The 23,362-nt window shown below is 42.0% G+C and overlaps 1 protein-coding gene across 6 annotated transcripts in view; it reads left to right on the top strand.

Moving 5' to 3' along the window:
* Positions 1-23,362, top strand: part of PCGF5 (polycomb group ring finger 5) — a 124,761-nt gene that overhangs the window by 37,499 nt on the left and 63,900 nt on the right. For 4 of the 6 annotated variants that reach the window (XM_023240716.2, XM_023240717.2, XM_023240715.2 and 1 more), the window contains exons 1-2: positions 15,041-15,173; positions 17,222-17,515. In XM_023240716.2, the coding sequence (XP_023096484.1) occupies positions 17,404-17,515 (112 nt within the window). In that variant the 5' untranslated portion in view covers positions 15,041-15,173; positions 17,222-17,403. Of the gene's footprint in view, positions 1-15,040; positions 15,174-17,221; positions 17,516-23,362 lie in introns of those variants that run through there. The other 2 variants (XM_023240714.2, XM_019813534.3) reach the window with 1 other exon arrangement.

Here is a 23,362-nt window from a genome sequence, read left to right on the forward strand (position 1 = left end):
GATTATGCTTGCTCATCCTTCAAAAATGATTTGGTAAGGGGCGCCTGGGTGGCGCAGTCGGTTAAGCGTCCGACTTCAGCCAGGTCACGATCTCGCGGTCCGTGAGTTCGAGCCCCGCGTCAGGCTCTGGGCTGATGGCTCGGAGCCTGGAGCCTGTTTCTGATTCTGTGTCTCCCTCTCTCTCTGCCCCTCCCCCGTTCATGCTCTGTCTCTCTCTGTCCCCAAAAAAATAAATAAACGTTGAAAAAAAAAAATTTAAAAATGATTTGGCAAGAGTAATTGGCAATGTCCCTGAATAACTAACCACAGAGAACTCCTAATGCTGGTCAGTAGGAGGAAGTGAATCGTTGGGCCAGAGGTAACTGGAAGTTTATTTGCTTGCTCTTTTTTTGGTTAATATTTTATAGTGTGTACCCAGAGGCTGCTGTGCTGACAGGGATAAGATAGAAAATTGAATCTGAATAAATCAAAATGGAAAATAACTCTGAATATCCCTGTAAGAATTGCAGCGCCTAACTTCCATAACTCATGCATGCTAATTCTGCCTGTCGTATTTACACTTTGGGTGGACGAGAAAATGGAAGGCAGGCCTTTCTGTAAAGACGGGAATTCTGTTTCGGACCTTTCCTTGAAGCTTTTCTTTCTTCTAACCGTCAGGTTTTTAGCCTGAAGTAAGTTTAATTCATCTAGTCGGAGGTTTGCGTTTTTACTCAGCTTGTCTTTGTACAGGTATGAATAAGTTGCACTTCGGCCCTACCGTCATGGTGGCAAGTTGTATGAAAAAAATGTACAACATGAGCACTATGCTTCATGAAGAAACAGAATCTTCAAAGGGTAGCATTACAAAACATTTACATTTTTGCTTATCACAGTGAGTTTTACTTCCTAAGTGCTACTTGTCTATATTTTGATTCTGAATATTACAGATGGTCCCATCTATGGTTGGGAGTGCTCTTTTGTGCAATTTAAAAATGGTTTCAGGAGTCAGGGTGTATAAATGTTGGTAGTTCGGGTACAGCGCTCCAAGTGTAATGCCCAGTGTGTACTGACATGTACAGTTGTTGATTAGTCTTGATGATATTTGTGCCTTACAAAACAAAAGAGATAATCAGTTAAAATGAGTGTGACTGTACGTTTGAAGAAGCACATCTCTCTAGTTCTTTGCTCGTGCAGTCTTTAATATATACTACGCATATGTGTATTCAAATACGTATATATGTGTATGTTTACGTATATACGTATCAAGTAATCTCTGTAACTGCTTAGCTCTGTATAGCACAGAGTAGTTCTATGCCAGGTATTTTAAGTATTAACCTATATCAGATTCCCTTGAACTGATCCAAAAGAATGTCTAGAATTAAGTACAGTATAAATTGGTTTTAAAATTTTTTTTCAACGTTTATTTATTTTTTTTGGGACAGAGAGAGACAGAGCATGAACGGGGGAGGGACATAGAGAGAGGGAGACACAGAATCGGAAACAGGCTCCAGGCTCTGAGCCATCAGCCCAGAGCCTGACGCGGGGCTCGAACTCACGGAGTGCGAGATCGTGACCTGGCTGAAGTCGGACGCTCAACCGACTGCGCCACCCAGGCGCCCCTAAATTGGTTTTAAAATAAGCATATTCTAGCTTGTATGCTTGGAAAGTCCGTTAATATAAGTGGGTATTCACTGCCCCTCCCTTTCCGTTTAGTCCAGCCCACCCTGTCTGGATCCCTCCCTTCCTTGTCTTCTTCAGCCCCCGGTGTGATCATCCTGACCCTTCTCTTAGCTCCTTCCTTCTACCCACTGTGTCCACAATCCTTTACCCTTTGGGCCGGTCCGTTTATCCATCTGTGCTGCTTCTCTACCACCATGGCTGTCTGCAAATCTGTACCGCTAGAAGTGTGTTATCCAATTCAACTGGGTTCTCAGTGCTGCTGGGTTTTGTTTTGGGTTTTTTTTTTTGTTTGTTTGTTTATTTTGGTTTGGTTTTGGTTTTGGTTTTTTGTGGGAAGGGTTGTTTGTTTGTTTGTTTGTTTGTTTGTATTCTTCTTCTATATGTGCCTGGACAAATTCTCTCCCATTTCCCATAGCCGTGATCGTAAACTCGATCAGTGTCCGTAAATTCTTTGACCTAGAGGTAGTTGAGCTGCGGTCCCCCCTTCTGGCGGAAACCTCCCTGGAGGAGGCTTCCCCTATGGAGTGTTAGTTGTGGTGCCGCTACCCCAGTCTCTGCCTGTGTTGTCATATGGCCTCCTTCTCTGTGCGTCTGTGTCTGCACACGGCGTTCTCCCTGGCTTTCTTCTGCTCTTCCGAGGGCACCAGTCCTATTGGGTTACAGGCCCAACTACTCTGGTATGACCTCCTTGGAACTTCATTATGCCTTCAAAGACTTTACTTCCTAATAAAGCTACATACGCAGGTACCCAGGTCAGGACTTCAACATGTCTTTTTGAGGCACACAGTTCAACCCATAACAGGCATTTAGAATAAATGTGTGTAATATTTAACATGTATCCTTAACATGTGTGTTAAGGGTTTGTGTTTAATGTGGCATTTAAAGATCACGAAGTCAGGAAACAAGGTACAGAAGTGTGAAGCATTCACACCGGTGTTGGGTATGGGCGTTGTAGTATCATACAACTTTTAACTTTTAAAACTTTTTTTAACTTTTAAAACGAATTCTATTTATTCAATTTTATCAATGACTAGTTTCTTGTTGGATACTTCTAACGTGAATTAACTTACATAATGTAAAGTCTTCATGCAAGCATTCATGCCTATGCATATAAGTTCAGTTTCTAATTACAGAAATTCTTTCCTTTTCTAGCAGAAATGAGTACTCCACTTAAAACTTCAGACTTCACTGGTTTAAAAAAATGATTAAAAAATAAATTGTTCAGGAAATACTGTAAAGGAAATGGTGATCTACTAATTTATAATTATCAAGTTCCAATTAACCTCCTTGTCAGTATTTGTGATAAGCATTATCCTTCCAAAATTTTTAGGAAGTGAAGTACCACTGTAAGTTGTTCAAATCAAGAACAACAATTCTTGACAAAACTTACCTTTGAAAAACGTTAAGTGAACCCAATTTGACAATAAATTATATAAAAAGAGAGAGAGAGAGAGAGAGAGAGAGAGAGCGCACAAGTCGGGGAGGGGCAGAGAGAGAAGGAGACACAGAGTCCGAAGCAGGCTCCAGGCTCCGAGGTGTCAGCACAGAGCCTGACATGAGGCTTGAACCTACAAACCGTGAGATCATGACCTGAGCCTAGGAGCCCGATCTGATATCTCTGATAAGAGAGTTCTGTGTTCTGTATTCATCTGCCTCTTTTCTGTGTGACCACCATTCAGCCTTATTTATGATGTTCTGCTTCTGCACAATCTGCTATTGTAGTGATGAAAAAAGAGGGACAGGTTGCCTTTAATAAAAAGAGTAATTTTCTTATTGGGGAAGAAAAAAAAAGCGTTAAGTGAATACATGTAATTACCTCTCTTCTTCTGATTTTTCTGCAGTTTTCTTAATTTAGTCAATTAAAATGCCAGTATTCAAATGATCCAATAGCAAAGCCTCCTCTTGTAATTCAGCAGTATAGTAGTGAATGGACCTCAGTTGTGATGACTTATGGGAAAAGTACTTTAAACTCTTTTACCCTTTTCGCAGATTCTTCTTGATTTGCCTGCAACAGTCATCCAAAAAAGCTAGAAGGGGAGAATATCATCTTGACCTATCAATTGCATCATAGGAATAGAAGCATCCCTCCTTCTCCTTAGGCTGTCAGGCCAGATCTAGTTCCCACAGTATCCTCATTTTAAATGTGTCCTCTCAGGCTGCCTGGGTGGCTCAGTTGGTTAAGCTACCGACTCTTGATTTTGGTTCAGGTCATGCTGTCATGGTTCATTAGATCGAGCCCTGCCTGGGGCTCTGCACTGACAGCATGGGGCCTGCTTGGATTCTCTCTCTCCCTCTCTCTCTGCCCCTCCCTATGCACATGCACGCTTTCTCCCCCTCTCTCAAAATAAATAAACATTTAAAATAATAGTAAATAAATGTGCCCTCTCTCGTTGGAGCTGCTGTTCTTCAAAGGAGATGGGATGGTGAACTCTTCCCACCCGGTCCTTCGTGGCCTCTTCTCAGACCAGGATCCAGGCTGCCAAAGCTGGCCACAGGGAGGCTGGCGGTGACATACACACACATTGCAGTGTGACTTGCCCAGGTCAGGCTAGCTTGCAGCACTGTCTCTAAGTATGTAAGCAGATAGCTTACCCCTTGAAGCCCTGTGTTTTCTCTTAAATCAGCACTCTAGAATCTCAGGTAAAATGGGAAAATATTTTTTTTTATTTTTTTTAACGTTTATTTATTTTTTTTAATTTTTTTTTTCAACGTTTTTTATTTATTTTTGGGACAGAGCGAGACAGAGCATGAACGGGGGAGGGGCAGAGAGAGAGGGAGACACAGAATCAGAAACAGGCTCCAGGCTCCGAGCCATCAGCCCAGAGCCTGACGCGGGGCTCGAACTCACGGACCGCGAGATCGTGACCTGGCTGAAGTCGGACGCTTAACCGACTGCGCCACCCAGGCGCCCCAACGTTTATTTATTTTTGAGACAGAGAGAGACAGAGCATGAATGGGGGAGGGGCAGAGAGAGAGGGAGACACAGAATCCGAAGCGGCTCCAGGCTCTGAGCTATCAGCCCAGAGCCCGACGCGGGGCTCGAACTCACGGACCGCGAGATCGTGACCTGAGCTGAAGTCGGATGCCCAACCGACTGAGCCACCCAGGCGCCCCTTAAATATTTTTTATTTAAATGCCACTGGGACTATATGGTGTCTTTAAGTCAGAGGTGAGAGACTAAGTCTGCTCTTCAGCAAACAGGACAGAATGTGTTTATTTAATATTCTTTTTCTCTTTGTTGGTAGATTTTCTCCACTGTGACATAGGAGAAAGATCAGATTATGATAAACCTTTAAATTAAAAAACAATTTTTTTTGTTTGTTTTTTGAGAGAGTGAGAGAGCACGTGCACATGAGCGGGGGAGGGACAGAGAGAGAGAGAGAGAGGGAGACACAGAATCTGAAGCAGGCTCCAGGCTCTGAGCTGTCAGCACAGAGCCCGACACGGGGCTTGAACCCAGGAGCCATGAGATCATGACCTGAGCCAAAGTCGGATACTTAGCCGACTGAACCACGCAGGTGCCCCATGATTATGGTAAACCTTTACAAAGAATGAAAGATAGTTTCTAACTCTCTGAGCTGTTGATGGTGGTGGTGTTGGTGGTGATGAAGATGATGATACTACCACCATCTTTTGGTAGTTAAGCCACTGCATTCTACTCACTGCCTGGAAAATAGAAATCATAACATTAAAATGTTACACTAAAACAAGAGCTTATTGGAATTGTAAACATTATCAACCCTGGGACACAGAAGAATTTTAACTGCTATCCTCTATACATATTCACAGATATATGCTCTAGGTCAGGAATTGGCAAACAATAGTCCCAAAGGCCAAATCTGGCTTGCTGCCTGTTTTTTTGTTTTTTTTTTTAAGTTTATTTATTTATTTTGAGGGACACAGAGACAGCGTGAATGGGGGAGGGGCGGAGACAGGGAGAGATGGAAAATCCTAAGCAGGCTCCACGCTGTCAGCGCAGAGCCTGATGTGGGGCTCGAACTCACAGACCTCGAGATCATTACTTGAATCCAAACCAAGAGTCAGTCGCTTGACTGACAGAGCCACCCAGGTGCCCCTGCTGCTTGTTTCTTAAATAAAGTTTTATTAGAACATAGCTACAGCCATTCATTTGCATATTGTTTTTGACAGCTTTTACGCTATACAGGCAGAGTGGCGTTACAACAGAAACTATGTAGTCCACAAAGCCTAAAATATCTGCCATCTTGTCCATTGCAGATAAAATTTGCCAACTTCTGCTGTAGGTAATGCTTCCAAAGGGTCATTAGAGATCATGTAGCCCAAGTCTAGAGCAGTTTTATAGATGGGCAGATCAAGGCTCATGAAGTGATTTGCAAGGGTCTTAACTGTTTGCTGTGATTTACTTTTTTCTTTTTAAAAAAACAAAGATTTTTTTCCCCTAACATTTTTTTATTGTGGCAAAATATACATAACAAATTTTACCATTTTAACCATATTTAAGTGCACAGTTCAGTGGCATTAAATACATTCATATTGTTGTGCGACCATCTCCATCATCCATCTGCAGAACTTTTTCTTTAAAAAATTTTTTTAATGTTTATTTATTTTTGAGACAGAGAGAGACAGAGCATGAACAGGGGAGGGTCAGAGAGAGAGGGAGACACAGAATCCGAAGCAGGCTCCAGGCTCTGAGGTGTCAGCACAGAGCCTGATGTGGGGCTCAAACTCAAGGACCACGAGATCATGACCTGAGCTGAAGTCGGACGCTTAACCGACTGAGCCACCCAGGCACCCCCAAGCATCAGTAGTTTTTAACGTTTATTTATTTTTGAGACAGAGAGAGACAGAGCATGAACAGGGGAGGAGCAGACAGAGAGGGAGACACAAAATCTGAAACAGGCTCCAGGCTCTGAGCTGCCAGCACAGAGCCCGACGCGGGGCTTGAACCCACGGACCGTGAGATCATGACCTGAGCTGAAGTCGGATGCTTAATCGACTGAGCCACCCAGGCGCCCCTGCAGAACTTTTTCACCATCCTAAACTGCAACTCTGTCCCTATTAACCTAACTCTCCCCTCCCCTCCCCCCTAGTCCCTGGCAACCACCACAGTACTTTGTGTCTCTATGAATTTGACTACTCTAGATACTTCATATGAGTAGAATCATATAATAGTTGTCCGTTTGTGACTGGGTCATCTATAACTTTTTTTAATTGAAGGAAATGTGCTTTACAGAAACAAGAAAATTCTATCCTTACCCCTTACTTGACTTGGCCCAGGGTAAGCTGGCCAACCTTACTTCATGTCCCCAACTCTAAAATGGCACCTTTTAAGATCTATCTATGAAGAATTTAATACAATGTCATTCATGGTATTAGTCAGTTACAGTAAAAAAGAAAGATCTTAAACTTTACAGTGGAATAGTCACAAATATTAATTTTACAGTTCAAGTATTTGCTTCCAGAATTTTGGTATAGGAGAACACAAGTGCATACTTAGAAAGTAACTTTGTGGGCATTGGAATCAGGGCCAAAGATGAAGGGTGGTAATTCAGGTCTTAGGAACCACTGCTAGGTAGGATCAGAGCATGCTTCTCTGGTGACTGTTTCAGAGTTTGCCAGATTCAGTGTCTCCCTATCCTAGACAGAGCTGTCTACACACAGGTCACATCTTGCCCTTTGTTCATCATCCTTTGTCTATTTACATAAAGTTACTCCAGATGAGGTAAACTATAATTGATTTTTAGTTTACTAACTGTCACATTTGAGTTCTGCTTCCCTAAGACTATATGCAGATCACTCAGTTGGAATTTTGAGTGTTCATAACACTCTTCAGACTTCTGTGCACATCCTATTTCTTGATTTCATCTTGAGTAATAGAAGCTGTGAGTTTCATATTTTACTCATTTGCCGCTTAGAGAGTAAGCTTGTTTTAAAATTCTTCCAGGGCAAGGAAGGGCAACTGGCAGGAAAGTTAGGTGACTGAAAAGCAAATAAATTGTACAAGGCATTTGTTCAAAGTATTTGTTTGTCATCAGGCCTTAAATTCTGTCTTCTGTTTTACTGTTGTTTTGTCTAAATAGCAAGGAAGCGTATAGATCTGAAATTCTTGAACTTAAGTCAGCATTTTCTTGCTTACTAAGTGCATTGCTTGAATTGTCTCCTATAATCCCCTTAAAAACTCCTAAAATGTGTGCTTTTATTATATCCATTTAAGTCATGGGAAAGCTGAGACACAGAATAGTTCTTTGCCCTATGACATATAGCCAGGAAGAGACCGTGCCAAAATTTGAACACTGGCACTCTTGAGTGCAAAGTCAGATTTCACTTATTTGCTTGTTCATTTGTCCATTCATTTATTCAACAAATATTTAAGGAGAGCCTGTTATGTGTTAGACTTGATTCAAGGGCTACAGCAGTCATGATAAAAAGCCTTGCTCTCATGGAGCTTATGCTGTTAACCACTTTGCTGTGAACCATCTTGCATTCTCCTTCATCATCTAGTCTAAGATGCTTAGATGCTGGTGCTTTTTTCAGCTTCTCATCAAGAAGATGTCAGGAAGTTTGGGTAACTGGTAGAAGCTTTTCCAGTCAGCTAGAATAACCCATTTCAACAGACAGAAATTAAGAAACCATTGAAGACAAATGTATCATTTCTTTCTTCTTGAACTATCACAAGTTATCATGGCTTCTGAGACTGTTGGGGGTTTATCACCCGGAAGGTAAAGAATTAAGAATATCTATCTTATAGCTAATGTCCCCTTGCTTTAATTTAGGCCAGTGTTCTCTTATCTTCCTGCACACCTGAACACAAAGTAATCGGCATCTTAGTCATTAATTCTGAATAGTTGAAGACATTGTGAACATACCAATTTGCCTTTTGTTTTCAAGAGTGTTTTTGTTTTTGTTTTTGATCCAAGACAGAATTGTGTGAAGTACAAGAGAGAAGGTTGTTTTTGGTGGTTTGCTTTCCTCCTCTTGCAGTTAGGCTTTCCTTCCTCCTACTGGTTCCCCCACCTCCCAGCCAGCAAAGTGTTACAGTTAATATCCTGCTAAAGTGTTAAGTAATAACTAAAGCCTCCTGTCCTTCCCTGGCCTTTCTCCCTTCCTATGGCCTTTCTCGCTTCTACTAATCCTGGTGAGTTGGGAACCCATAGCTTCAGAGGTGGCTCGTAAGAGCCTAACTGTGACCCCCTCCCCCTGGATATTTTGCATTTTAGTGGAAAACCTTAAATTTCTGCTACCCCTTCATTTGAGGGGAGTGAATAAAGATTTAACACATACCTCTGAGATGTTCAACTAACCCAAATTATTAAACATTTGGGGATTTAGTTTTCTTTGTATGTCACTGAATTGCTTAGTGTGAAATATTTAGGGTTTCCCGTCTTGTTTTTAAGCATTGGGTGGGAGAAATACTGAGTTCAGAGGAAGGAATACTTTGTGGCCATTGCGTGCCTTACTTTATGCTGTGTCCTAGATCCGTTGCTTTGCCTGAAGTGTCTCATTCATCCTACAAACATTCTTTGGATATATCTCAGCATCAGGACCTCTGCTGGGTGGGACAAGATTACTAGGTACTGTTCAGTGCTGGTGGCCCACAAGATTACCACTTATACCTTTCATGTTTATAGTCCTTTATGGTTTATAATTTAAAAAACATTTCTCACTTACCATCTCATTTAATCTTCTCTATGCTCATTATAATAACACAGAAGTATATAAAGAAAATAATCTTCCCTGTAGACCAGTGATTAAGATGATAATATTAATCTTAGTTTTTATAGGAGGAAAATGAAGCCAAGGGAAGTTAAGTGACTTGCCCTGACCGAAAATCAAGTTCTCTTATTAGGTCTAGTGTCCCTTCCTCCAAACCACAGCTACCTGTAAAATAAGGACTTTTTCAAATCATGTGCCTAGTCTCCTCTGGTATTTGAGTGTTTATATCACTAAATTTTCATATTGCATTTGCCCCATTTGAATTTCATATCTTTTTTTGGTAGGGCTTTTTTTCTAACTTTTCTATAATCATTCCTAACTTAGAATCATCTACATTCAGATTTGATGGAATATTCTTAGTTTCTGCATGTCAGTCACTTGTCCATTTATAATCCTCAGGGATTTAATCTGACCTCCCAAAATAACAGTTGTGGTTTTGTCATGATGTTTTAAAATATCCATAGCCCTGATGATTGGAGTAAATGCAGCTTTTCCTTATAGTCTGTACCTATTTTAGCTACATCTCTGTTCTTCCAGTATAAATGGAACTTGCTCTAGCCAACTGTTGAAATCGCAGTAAAGAAAATACAGCTAGTTTTTTCTGCCTCTCAAAAGAGGAAAAAAACAAGTTGTGTTGGTCTGTCTCTTTAGCATAGTGTATTTAAGGCACTTTAAAATATTTAGCTAGTTGCACTGTGTTTCACAGACTAATCTTGTCCCTATACCTAATGCTATTTATTTGTACTCACTTTTAGCATATTGACTTAATTTCCCTTTTTTTTTTCTGGCTTTCTCATTTATTTTTCATATCCATAGCTTTTGGTATTTTGCCTTGCTGTATTTATTACTGGTAGAGTCATAAGCATGTAGGACTAGTTTCTTGACCTCCAATTGCAGTGCCTCTTTCAGCTGGAGTTTTTGTCATTTAACACCTTATTAATAAATTTGGTGTATTGCTCCCTACTTGTTTCTTGTGGGTTAAGTCTCTGTTGCCTGTTGTGATTTCATTTAGTAGTCCTAGATGGCAGGGATTATGCCTAACATATCTTTGGAAAGGTCCCTCCAGGAAGAAACCAAAGAAAGAGTACACAGAATAGGTCTTAGAGTGCCTACAAATATTCAGCTTTCAGTCAGTGTTTATTTGAATGCTTACCATTTGCCATCCATAGTGCTAGTGAAGCACAGTCGAGCAATGGATCCAGAAGGGGGCTCAGCCACGTCAACCAGGTAACCCAAGACAGTGTGATATGAGACTTGAGAGAATAAGCTGAGTTGTCATGTAGGTACGCGGTGTATCGGTGTATGTATATCATGGAAGTTCTTCAGCACCTTCAGGGTGTCTTGGAAAGTGGCCTTTGAGATTTCCCGATACCTAAAGGATAAACAAGGGCTGACCAGATTTAGCAAGAGTGGGGAGGGGTGAGGGAACTGGGACAGGATGCTCATTTGAAAGAAAGGAGGCCCACCTCTGTAGTTCAAAGGTAAAAATGTTCATTAGGGCTACAGCCTGGGCTTCAAGGGAGAGGCTGTAGAAGGAATGGGAATCTGGGATGGGTTTATTAAGTGTTTGGGTCGTTAGCCTAAGAAGAGAGTTGTGTTTTTTCTTTGTTTTTTTTTAACTGGGGAGCAACACGATCCAATTTGTAGTTAGAGAGTCCTCTGGTTATGCTGTGGAGAAGGGTTTGACAGACAAGAGCCATAGCTTTCTTTTTTTTTTTTTTTAATTTTTTTTTTCAACGTTTATTTATTTTTGGGACAGAGAGAGACAGAGCATGAACGGGGGAGGGGCAGAGAGAGAGGGAGACACAGAATCGGAAACAGGCTCCAGGCTCTGAGCCATCAGCCCAGAACCTGATGCGGGGCTCGAACTCACGGACCGTGAGATCGTGACCTGGCTGAAGTCAGACGCTTAACCGACTGCGCCACCCAGGCGCCCTGAGCCATAGCTTTCTAAGAGTTCGTTGAAGTGATGGAAGGTAGACATGGTAGTAATCTCAACCAGGGTAAGTGGAAGGATTCAAAGGCATTTAGTAGAGAGAGTCCTTGACAATTACTGATCATAAGGGAGGGCTGCATTAACAGGAAAAGAGACGTGGTTGAGGGGGATTGGAAGTCCTTCAGTTCTGTTCCCCTCTCATTCCACTGGCACTGATTTTAGGTAATCGTAGATTTTGAGCTGTAATATCCATGGTTATAAAATAAATACATTTTATTTTATATGTCCCATTTATTTTATTTTATTTTTATTTATTATTTTTATTTATTATTTATTTTATTTTAAATGTCCCAAGGGGACATTCCATTTGTATATTTCCTAAAATCTCTGTAGGAAGACTTTTAGATTACAGAGGATAGTTTTATGTTAGAGATATTCTGTATAAAACGATTAAATAGCATACTCAGGTAGATAAAATAATTTACAATAATGAAAAAGCCATCTTAGTTAATATCCCAGGGGAAATGTAAATAAAGTTCTAACCCGATTTTTAAACATTATGCTATTAAACGTCAGTTCATTGATAATATATTTATTAGCCAAGGACAGAATGTGAACTTTTCAGTATAGAATTACTTATCCATTACCAGGCCTTGACTGAAATAAAAATCTAGACATAAAATATAAAGTAATGAAAACATTTGTCAGAAATACAGGTACCTCCAAATAGTTCCAAGAGTTATCAGGAGCTATTTGTGGTTCCCTGGAAGAGTCTGGATCAATGATGAAATGAAGCAAGTTATTGCTTTGGGATGATGCTTCTTTGATAGGAGATCACCAGTGGCAGTTCCTCCTGCATGCCATATCGGCAGTAATTCCCCTCTCTCCCTTCATCCATTCTTCTCTCCCTTTGTTCCTGATTTTCTTGCAAGCTCATTTGTTTCTTACCAAACCTCCCCTAAAATCCTGGACTTAGGAAATTCCCTTTGAGAGATGTAAATGATATGGAACCGGTACCTTTGTTTAGGTGTTGGCTTTACCAAAAGCAGGTCTGTGATTACGAACTTGCCACTTCCCAGGATCTTGGTTTCTACGTTTGTAAAATGAGAAAGCTGAAGTAGATTAGTGATAAGGGGACTCTCAGCGATGATTCTTTTATCTGCCTTCCCCCCCCCCCAGTCCTGTATATCCAATTGCTTCCAGGCCTTTGTTTATTTGAGGGTCTCACTGGTACTTGAGATTTGTTATCAGAGCACCTGCTCACATGGAAGCTTCTGTGGTTTGTTCCAACCCCATGTCAGAACCAAAGAACTAAGAGGTAAGTTACTGGCAAGTATTCCCAGGGAAGAAAAGGAAACAGCCACCGAAAGTCCTATGTTTAGATGCTCAGAACCTACACGTAGGTCAGGAAACTTGTCTCTTTGTAACATTCTCTCTTACCATTTCTTTTGATACTAATTTTTTTAACCAGACAAATGTTTGAGGTTTTTTCTTATTTTTTTCATATGTGCATTTTTTTTCTTGGACTGGGAAAGGTGGGTGGTTGCTGAAGAAGGGAAAGGAGGCACCACCGAGCATTTTACTACATCTTGTGCTACCTCTGGGTACACAAGGCACAGATTTCCTTACCAAGGTTGTAATTCTTTGTTACCCCCAAGCCCACCATTTGTGGTTCTGATTGTGGCAATGCCACCTCTACATCCGTGTTCAGATACTGCTCTAGCATGTTCATCATCCCTCTTCCATTGCTAATAGAAGCCTTCCTAATATCCATCCTCCAGCTCATTTCCTCAGGGAATGCTGATTAACCCCACTTACTATTGACCACCAATCGCATTTAAGCCCCCCTGGACCTTCCGTAAGTGGTGTGTGTGTGTGTGTGTATATATATATATATATATATATATATATATATATATATATATAGGTGTATATATATGTGTGTGTGTGTGTATGTGTGTGTGTGTGTATATATATATATATATATGTATATGTATATATGAATATATATGTATATATATATATGTATATGTATATATGTATATATATATATATATATATACACACACACACACATACACACACACACACATATATATACACCTATATATGTATATACACACACACATATATACACATATATGTATACATATGCATACATATACATACATATACAAGTGCATATACATATATGTATACATATGTGTGTATATGTGTGTGTGTATATATATACATTTTCCATTACATGTTTTACATGCACTTGAAATAGGGCGACTTTTCACATATTCATCTGTTTTGCCTCTAAGATGAAAGATTTGAAAGTAATCCTTCCGCTTTAAAGTCATTTGACCAATGTGCCCATTGTGATTGCTGTGACTTATTGAAGTTGATCCTAGCATGGAAATTGGCATATATATTTTAGGTTCTTATGAGGATGATAAAAATGTCATTGAAAGCTGTTTGAGAAAATGTATTGCTCCTGCTGTAATATTAACAGTGGTATTTTTTAAATGTTATGTCCACTCTATATAAGTTTTATGATAAATTGGATATTTTTAAAAGCTGTCTTTGTCTACTTGTTTGGTGTATTCACATTTGAAATAGATCTTTGAACACCTGTATGGTTGCTGGACCGGTGGTTGTTGGGTTTGTTGGCCACTAGAACCATTTCCACAGTCTGTCCCTCTGGTGATAAGGAAGGTTACTCCTGTCAACAGGAGATCAAACAAATAACTTTGCATTAATCGCCGCCCCCCAACTGTCAGTTCCCTAGCCCCCACTGCTCTCACTTCTGCAGAAGCAAAGATGATGTAATTGCAACACCTTTCCCTCTTATGCACAAATTGAAGCCACCTTTTGCTGATTACCTTTGGGATGTTCGCTTTGACTTTTGTTTTACTGGTGGAGACCACACGGATTTGCCTGCCACCGTAGGATTACTGGGTTGCAGTCTTCTAAGAAGCAAAGAACCAGGTCTAATTTAATGTTTAGCAAAAGAGTGGTTGTAGAAGAAATTTGTTAAATTTTTGGAGTGCAGTAGAATAGGATTGAATGACTTTAAGGAATCCTTTAATGCATGGTTTTGAATACATTTTTGCAGTAAGTGGTCTCTTGCAGGTCTCAAAAGCCACTACGGAGAGAACTGGGGTTTTTGTTTGTTTTGAACCTTGAAAATAGTAGTAACTCTTTACCTTTCTGCTAATACCCCCACCCCCATCGCGCTCCTTGCTCAGTTGTCCACGATCCCCACCCCACAGTAGTAAGTTCGTTAGTGATTTTTACATTAGGTGTAAATCAAGGAATGTCTTCGTCCCCGCTGCTGCGCAGGTGGGACTGGCTTGGGGAAGACGCAGTTGAGTAGACACTTTCACAGGGTGACTCATTATCAGCACTGACCGTTGCTTTTAAACGCACCAGGGAAAATGTACCAGACATTGTTATGATGAAAACAACCGGGAGGGGTGGCGAGAAGAAGAACCGAGATGAAATTTGGCCAAGGCTGCGAGTCGCGCTGAAGCCAAGGAGGCCAGGGCGGGCGGCAGGCCGCAGCACCTGCGAGGAGCGCGGGCAGGCGGGCGTGGCCTGCGGGCGTGGCGCCGGGGGCGTGGCCGGGGGCGTGGCCGGCCGGCGGCGCCGGCGGTTGGAAGGGGGTGGAGTTGCCCTTGGAGGCGGCACCGGCTCTGGGCCCCGAGGCCCGCCGCGCCCTATCGGGCCCGAGCCGAGTGGCCCCGCGGAGCCGGCGCGCTCCCGCCTGCAGGGGGAGGGCGGACGGGGCGCGGGGACCGGCCAGGCCGCGGCGGGCGCTGTTTCTCTTTCACTTTCCTTCCCTCTGAGGCCGGCGCGCTGGCGGGCGAGGAGCGGCGGCGGCGGCGGCGGCGGCCGCGGGGTAGGTACCGGGCGGGCTTGAGAGCGGCCGAGGGCCCCCGGCCGCCCCCGCGCTCCCTGCCCAAGTTTGCGCCCGGGGCGGGAGCGGCACCTCCAGGCACCTGCCGCGGCCGGCCTCGCCTGGAGCCGGGAGTCTCTCGCAGCCGGGGGCGGGGTGTCCGGCCAGGGTCTGGGGGCTTCGGGGCCGCGTCCTGGCCTCGGGCGCGGAGAGGGCGGCGAGCTGCCGGCGCTCGGCCCCGGGAGAGGCGGCGCGTCTTCCCCGGCGCAGCCCCGGCCCGGCCCGAGCGGCGCGTCCTCCGGGCCCGGGCCCGCGCACCTGCCAGGCGGGCGGGGCGGACTTGTGCTTGGACCGCCCCGGGCCGTGCTGCCGGGTCCCGCCGGAGGACGCGGAAAAGTTCCCTTCCTCCCCGTCGCTGCAAATACTTGCTTCCTTTAACCGTCGTGGTGACAGGACTCTGTGGCTCGGGTGGTATGAGATCGGGACCGTGCATTTCCTCTTTCAGAAGACTTTCTCTTAACTTTGGAGCTTCCTGGCAAACCTGTGGACAAGGCAAGGCCCTTAGTCCCAATGTGTACAGGAGAAGCCGAAACCCAGGCACGGATATTAAATGCCTTGCAGAAGGTCATAAAGGGCCGCAGACCAGACCCCCCCCCCCCCCCCCGCCCCGCCGGGTGTTATTTATGCTCCCTTTGTGTTACACCCTCGACACAGTTCTCCTGAGCGGTTAGGATGACACCCCAGAACCTGTACCGTGCACATTCTTAATGGCGATGTGTCAATGGAGTGATGCCTTTTATCTCTCCCATTGCTTTATACTCACCTGTGAGTTAACCGCTAAGATAGGAGAAAAGTTCCTGTTCATAGGATTAATTTAGGAAATCGGTACCTTCCTTCATGCTGTTTTCTCCTAGAACACATTTGTTTGTAAGAAACCTTTAAAACTTTTTTTCCAGCAACTCCACGGACCAGCCAACTGTGCTAAACATTTCTCGAAAAAAAGTTAATGATGTTCAGTTCTTATTGTGTGCTAGCTTTATGTATATGGTCTTATTTAATCCTTACCACTGTAGGGCGCGCGCACTCTTTTCATTAATAGTTTAAAAACTGAGATTTAGAGAGGATAAATAACATTGTCCAAGTTATACATTTACTAAATGTGACCAGTTTCTATCAAAGAATTTGCAGTCTAATAGAGGAGATAAAGAATGAATGGAACTATAAATTAAAAGAAAGATGTAATAGGAGAGTAGTAAGGGTTAAACCCGAGAAGAGAGTACACTGAGCATAACTTTGGAGAAGGGTTTCCAAGGATACAGGTAGGATTTAGAGGAGAGGAAGGGCTTGTTGGACAGTGGGTATATAGAGCCTGCAAAATGGACTATGAGATATCCTTTCACTTTGCCTGAAGAAAAGTGTTGAAGGGTATGCTAAGGTCAGCCTGTGAAAGTCTTGTATGGAAAGCTAAGGAATGTAAATGTCTGTCTGTTTGTAAAGAGGGAACACTGACAATCTTTGAAAAGAGGACCCGAATGTGATAGAATAAACTAAATCTGGTAGAATGTAAGATGGAGTGCAGGTGGAGAGGTAATATTCAAATAGGGTGGCTATGGATGGAACGGAAGAAAAGGACATCAACTTGATTTCACTGACTGGATGCGGGGTACAAAATGGAAATAGGAAGCATTTTGATAGGATAATGATTTCAATTTTGAATCTTGTAACTTGTATTGGTAAGGACTCCTAATAGAGAAGTCAAGCAGGTAGTTAAACTGCATTACTGAAGAGGTAAAGATATCAAAACTGGAGTTAACCACTTTGGGTGTCACTTGTAGAATTGAGAGTTAAGGCTCCAGGATTGGATGAATTTGTCATTTTCCTGAATGACACCATAGCAGGTTTACAAATTAATGTGACAGTGAATGAAGTGTTCTGTTCACCCGTACACCCAATTTGGAGCATATAACACTTGTTGCTAATATGTTATTAATACCGTATGAGGAATTTGACACTCTTTTTCTCTTATCTTTTTAAAATTACTGTGGAAACAGATATGGGAAAGCAGAACCACCAAAAGGAGTGATGACCAGCGATCTCATGATAAATCTGGATGTTAGTTCTCATGCCTCAGGACATCCAGTTGGGAACTCCACGCCGGCTCCTGGGATCAGACTTCGTCTGCTTACTACCCCTCTTTGCCTGAACTACTAAAGCCAGTCCTAGCTAACCACGAATGGCTACCCAAAGGAAACACTTGGTGAAAGATTTCAATCCTTATATCACCTGCTACATCTGTAAAGGGTACCTGATCAAGCCAACTACAGTGACAGAATGCCTCCATACCTGTGAGTATTCTTTTTTGTCATTTATGCCTCAGAAGTTATGGGCTACACTTGTTCTTTTAAAACCACCACATTTTGTTTTTATCTAAATTTTAGCTTTCAAAGCAATGAGTATTCCAAGAATTAACTTTGAATCTATTTTCAGGATTGAATTTGTCATTAAGATACCAGGGGCATGGGGCGCCTGGGTGGCGCAGTCGGTTAAGCGTCCGACTTCAGCCAGGTCACGATCTCGCGGTCCGTGAGTTCGAGCCCCGCGTCGGGCTCTGGGCTGATGGCTCAGAGCCTGGAGCCTGTTTCTGATTCTGTGTCTCCCTCTCTCTCTGCCCCTCCCCCGTTCATGCTCTGTCTCTCTCTGTCCCAAAAATAAATAAATGTTGAAAAAAAAATTTTTTTTTAAAAAGATACCAGGGGCATGAAATTTTTCTTGTATTATTATGTAATAGTTGACTTTTGTTTAATTTTCATGTTCTAAAAACCATAAACATATTATTGGATATAGTTTTTTGAAAAGCGAACCATTTTAGCTTTTTGATTTAAAAAAATTATATTGCAGGAATTAATCTCACAGGTTTTGTTTGGGTATGCTTGCTTTAATTCTTTGGCTTTTTAAGACTTTATTGTATGGTTGACTTACAAAAAGCTGTACATATTCAGTGTATGCAACTTGATGAGTTTAGAGATAAGTATATGCCCATGAAATCATTACCATAGGTCATAAACCTATCTATTTCCTCTAAAAGTTTCCTCCCATGCTCTTGTTATTATTTTTTGTGATATGACCACTGAATATAAAATCTATGCTCAGCAAATTTTAAGCATACAACACAGTAATATTAACTATAGGCTGTATGCCGTGCAGATCTCTAGGACTTCTTCGTCTTGTTGAACTGAAATTTTCTACCCTTTGACCAAAAAACCAGCAGCCTATGCATCACTTGGGAACTTATAAGAAATGCACATTAACAAGCCCCACTCCAGAATTACTGAATCAAAAGGTCTGGGAGTGGACCCAGCAATCTGTGTTCAATAAGCCCTCTAGGTGATTTGGAAGCATGATCAAGTTTGAAAACCTCTGTTCTAATATGGTCATGTCTATGGAACTCCTGTCAAGTTTCTTTCTCACCTGGCCTATCAGTAGAAGTTTCATTGTTCTAGCCACTTATGCCAGGATTCCACATACTTTTTGTGTTTCTGCCCATATGAAACTGTTTTCCTGTTTCAGTGAAAGTAATTCTAGTAAGTTCTAGTTTAATGCCTATTATGTGCACCAAATAGATACTTTATTTTATATTTTATATATATATATATTTTTTTTAATTTATTTTTTTATATATATACTTGATTTCATTTTAGCTTTGCTAGAAACAGTCTGGAGTGGATATTGGGAAAGAGAGAGTATAGAGACTATCTTCATTTTGTGGGTGTGGAAACCTTGAGTTAAGTAACTTGCCCAGTGTCACAGCTAATGAGTGGTGAACCTTATTCAACTCCAAAGCTCGTGCTCTAAGATCCTCCCTTTCACCTGTTCTCCTGCTACGGAACTGACATAATATTACACCAGGAGTTTTAGATAGGTACAAAATAGAGAATCACCTGGAAATGGTTAAAATGGCAAATTTTATGTAATATATAGTGTACCACAATAAAAGCAAAATAGAATCATTCTAAGAAGCTGTTTAAAATACATACACTCAGGGGCGCCTGGGTGGCTCAGTCGGTTGGGCGTCCGACTTCAGCCCGCGTCACGATCTCGCGGTGAGTTCAAGCCCCGCATCGGGCTCTGTGCTGACAGCTCGGAGCCTAGAGCCTGCTTCTGATTCTGTGTCTCCCTCTCTTTCTGCCCCTCCCCTACTCATGCTCTGTCTCCCTCTGTCTCAGAAATAAATAAACATTAAAAAAATTAAAAATAAAATAAAATACATACGCTCAGATTTCCACCTGGAGCGATTTGCTGAATCAGTTGTGGTGAGGTCTGTGTATGTGTATTTTGGAAAACCTCTCCAAGTGATGGGGATATGTATTACCTTTGGGTATTACTGGCCTATGCTATTCAATTAGCAATTAACTATGAACTGTCTTGAAATACTAATTTGCTGTTGCCCTGTATCATTACTTAACTTGAATAATTACCAGTTAAATGTCATCGAACAAATATTTATTGAATACCTATTGTGTGCCAGGCACTGTCCATTCTGGACACGGAGGATACCGCAGTGAACAGGATAGTCAAACACCTGGGCTCTCAAGAAGCTTAGATTCGAGTAGCTGAAACTAATAATAAATATGTGCCATGTAAGATAATGATAAATGCTATGAAGAGAAATAAAGAAGCGTTGTGGATAGGAGAGATGGGGTTATTTTATATACAGTGTCAGGGTTGGCCTCTTTGATACGATGACATTTGAACACAAACCTGAGGGAATTGAGCTCTGTGTATATATGGGAAGAGCATTCTAGATGGAGGGAAAAGCAAGCATAAGGCCTTGAGGTGGGAATGCCCTTGGCGGGTTTATGGAACAGCAATCAGAAGGCTATCCCTGCATGTCAGCTGAAAGATTATAGGGCCTTCAACCAGGGTAATGAGGTGTGCAGTGGAGGCGGGGAAGAGTGGATTGTGGGTGTATTTTGGAGGAAGAGCCAAGAGGATGTGAATACTCTAGGGCAAGGACTCGATCTTCTACTTACATGTTTCCCACTACACCAAGCATGGTACCCGGACCTGGTCCACGGTCTGTTTTGTTTTACTTCTTCTAACATTTGTGCATTATTTTCATATTTGGATTTCTCCAGCAAAAACTGCCAAATCTGGGAGATAAGAAGAAAGCACAAATTCTCCAATCTCTGCCTTTCTAATGCAGATTTTATATCTGTTTTTCTGAAAGAAAATTTTCTCTGGGACATAATAAAATCCCAATTTTAAACTGAGATGGAAAACAAAAGATTCCAGAAGTATAAACAGTCATGTTATAAGCAAGGGCTATGTTTATGTTTGCAACAGCAGTTTAAAGTCTAAAGGGTTAAGTGACAGTTTAACTGCACAAGTCATTCTGGCCTGAAAAACTCCTTGGCCATCATCAAGCCCCTTTGCTGAAAGAGAATGTATGTGGCAGAAGTGGGATTAAAAGACAGTGGTAAATAAATCATAAATGTGGCCTTTATCATCAGCAGAGAATACCAAATAGTAGATAGAGTAAATGATGGAGTCAGATACTCAACCCAGTGTTTCGGGAGAGCTGAGGATCCTGTAGTACTCATCTTTATTCACTTTCTGGTCCTTGGATTTCTGGGTACTATTTTGCTTGTATTTATATCGGAGCTTGTAGGCAAAAACTATCCCATTTGCAAAGTATCTTATTTGTAACGATAAGATAATACTGCAACTCAGCATTTCTCAGTCCTTGGTTGGGTCTTTGATCTTACCCAGTTTTCTTTTTTTTTTAATAAGTTTTTTTTTAAATATTTATTCATTTTTGAGGCAGAGAAAGACAGAGCATGAACGGGGGGAGGGTCAGAGAGAGGGAAACACAGAATCCGAAGCAGGCTCCAGGCTCCAAGCTGTCAGCACAGAGCCCGATGCGGGGCTCAAACCCACAAACTGTGATATCATGACCTGAGCCGAAGTCGGATGCTCACCGACTGAGCCACCCAGGCGCCCTTACCCAGTTTTCTAATGTATAATATGGGTCAGATATAATGATGCTGTGATTTGAGATAGTATAAAATATAAAAGTAAGATGGCCAAATGGGACAGGAGGAAAGTGAGAAATGTTAAGTGATGCTGCAGTACATCATCGTATTTTTTATCTTGACTGATAGAATATAGAAAGAATATCTTATTAAAATAACTCTGTACAGGGGCGTCTGGGTGGCTCAGTCGGTTGAGCGGCCGACTTCGGCTCAGGTCATGATCTCGCGGTCCGTGAGTTCGAGCCCTGCATCAGGCTCTGTGCTGACAGCTCAGAGCCTGTTTCAGATTCTATGTCTCCCTCTCTCTGACCCTCCCCTGTTCATGCTTTGTCTCTTTCTGTCTCAAAAATAAATAAACGTCAAAAAAAATTTTTTTTTTTTAAATAAAATAACTCTGTACAAAGACTATGATTTTGTGATTCTTTAAGTAAAGCATGGGTAAAAAAATAGTTCTTACTATGAAAATTCATGATATAAGATTCTGGTCTTACTTGAATTTTGAAAATTAAAATATATAAATGGAGCTTTACCGTTGATGAGTAAAACCAGACGTGGAATCTGCCTTTCTGGACTTTCTAGTCAAATGAGGAAGGACAGAGTAATCAAGTTAAGAAATATATGAAATTTGGATGCTGATAAGTGCAGTGAAACTAATGAAACGGAATGATATAATAGCAGGTATGTGTCGGGATATTGCAGCAGAATGGCATGCAAGATAAGAAACTAGAGTGTTTTTTGAAATTCCTAAAGCCATAGGCCCTGGCCTTCTCAGGCAGAGATGTGAGTAAGCTTGGGCCTCGCTGCGGTAGAAATGCATGCAGCGGGGCGGGAGGTGGGAATCATGCATGATGCTCCCTGCTGTCATATGGATACATGAAGTTACTTTTTTCCTTTGGGATACTCTGCAAATGCATTTCACCTCTTTGTCTCTCCTCCTCAGATCAGATAGGTTGATGCTCTCCCATTCTCCCAGTAAGTTCTGGAGCTAACACTGCCCAGCTTCCCTATTGATGTAGAAAGAAGGGCCAACAGAACCAGCATGATAAGTGACTGCAGCAGCCCTCGATGTTAGCACGCCAGCTGTGTGGAAGAAAGAGAAAGGGGCAAGCCAGTTAGAAGGATTTGGGAGGCAGAGGTGACAGGGCAGGCTGTGTCCCAGGCTCTGGGCAAGGAATTGCCAAAACAAACAGACAGACAAAGCTTACAAAAGCCCCCATTTTTAAGTAGGTCTGTACCTCACCTACTAACACCACTTCTCTAAAGCAGGCCAAGGACACTTGATAAAAAGATAAATTTTTTAAATTAGGTGGAAATTAACATACAAATGAGTTTTATCTTTGGTCACTTCATGCTAGATGAGCTAAATCCACATTAACCATGGTTGCAGATCTATGAGATCATTTTAATAACCCAAAACTTAAGGAAGTAAACGTCCCTCCGAATAATTATTGAATTATTTAAAATATTTAGCTGTCAGTCACTTTGCTAGCCACTGGAGTAGAGTGGTAAACGAAAAAAGATTGATTTAGAACTTAAACTCTATCAAGCAAACTTCTCATAAGCCAAGAAAAAAATTCTATGTGTGTATTTGGATCTTTTTCTTTTCCATGTGAGCTCACCTACACTGGGACTTCAGCTGCATGTGCTGATGTCTCCCAATCTTTATTTCTGGCATAAACCTTTCTTCTGAGCTTCAAAATCCTCCTGGTGTCCACCTGGATGTCCTGAAGCCATCTGGAGCTCAGCATGTCTAAAAATGAGTGAATGGGATACTGATCTTCAGTTATTCCAGCAGGAAATAAGCTCCACACTCGACTCTGTTTACCCTCCCTAACAGAATGGGGACCAAGTCCTGTCTGGTCTCTCTCTTTAATCCCTCTCAAATCTGTCCCTTCACTGCCACCACCCTGTGACTGTTCAGGCCCTCATTACTTCTGCCCAAAGTCTCTGCAGCCCGCTTCTAACCTGTGTCAAAGCATGATCATTTAAACAGTTTACTGTCTTCACTGCTCACTCATCAGCTGACCCAGAATTTCTTAGAGATACCCAGGTGCCTCGGGATAAATTGAAACTACTTAGCTGTGCCCACATCTTCCTCCCTCACTGCCTACTGCACATACATGCACATACTTGGTTCAGCAGTGTGCTCTGCTTTAGAAT

This window comes from Felis catus, chromosome D2 (assembly GCF_018350175.1).
Source record: "Felis catus isolate Fca126 chromosome D2, F.catus_Fca126_mat1.0, whole genome shotgun sequence".
Lineage (NCBI taxonomy): Eukaryota > Metazoa > Chordata > Mammalia > Carnivora > Felidae > Felis > Felis catus.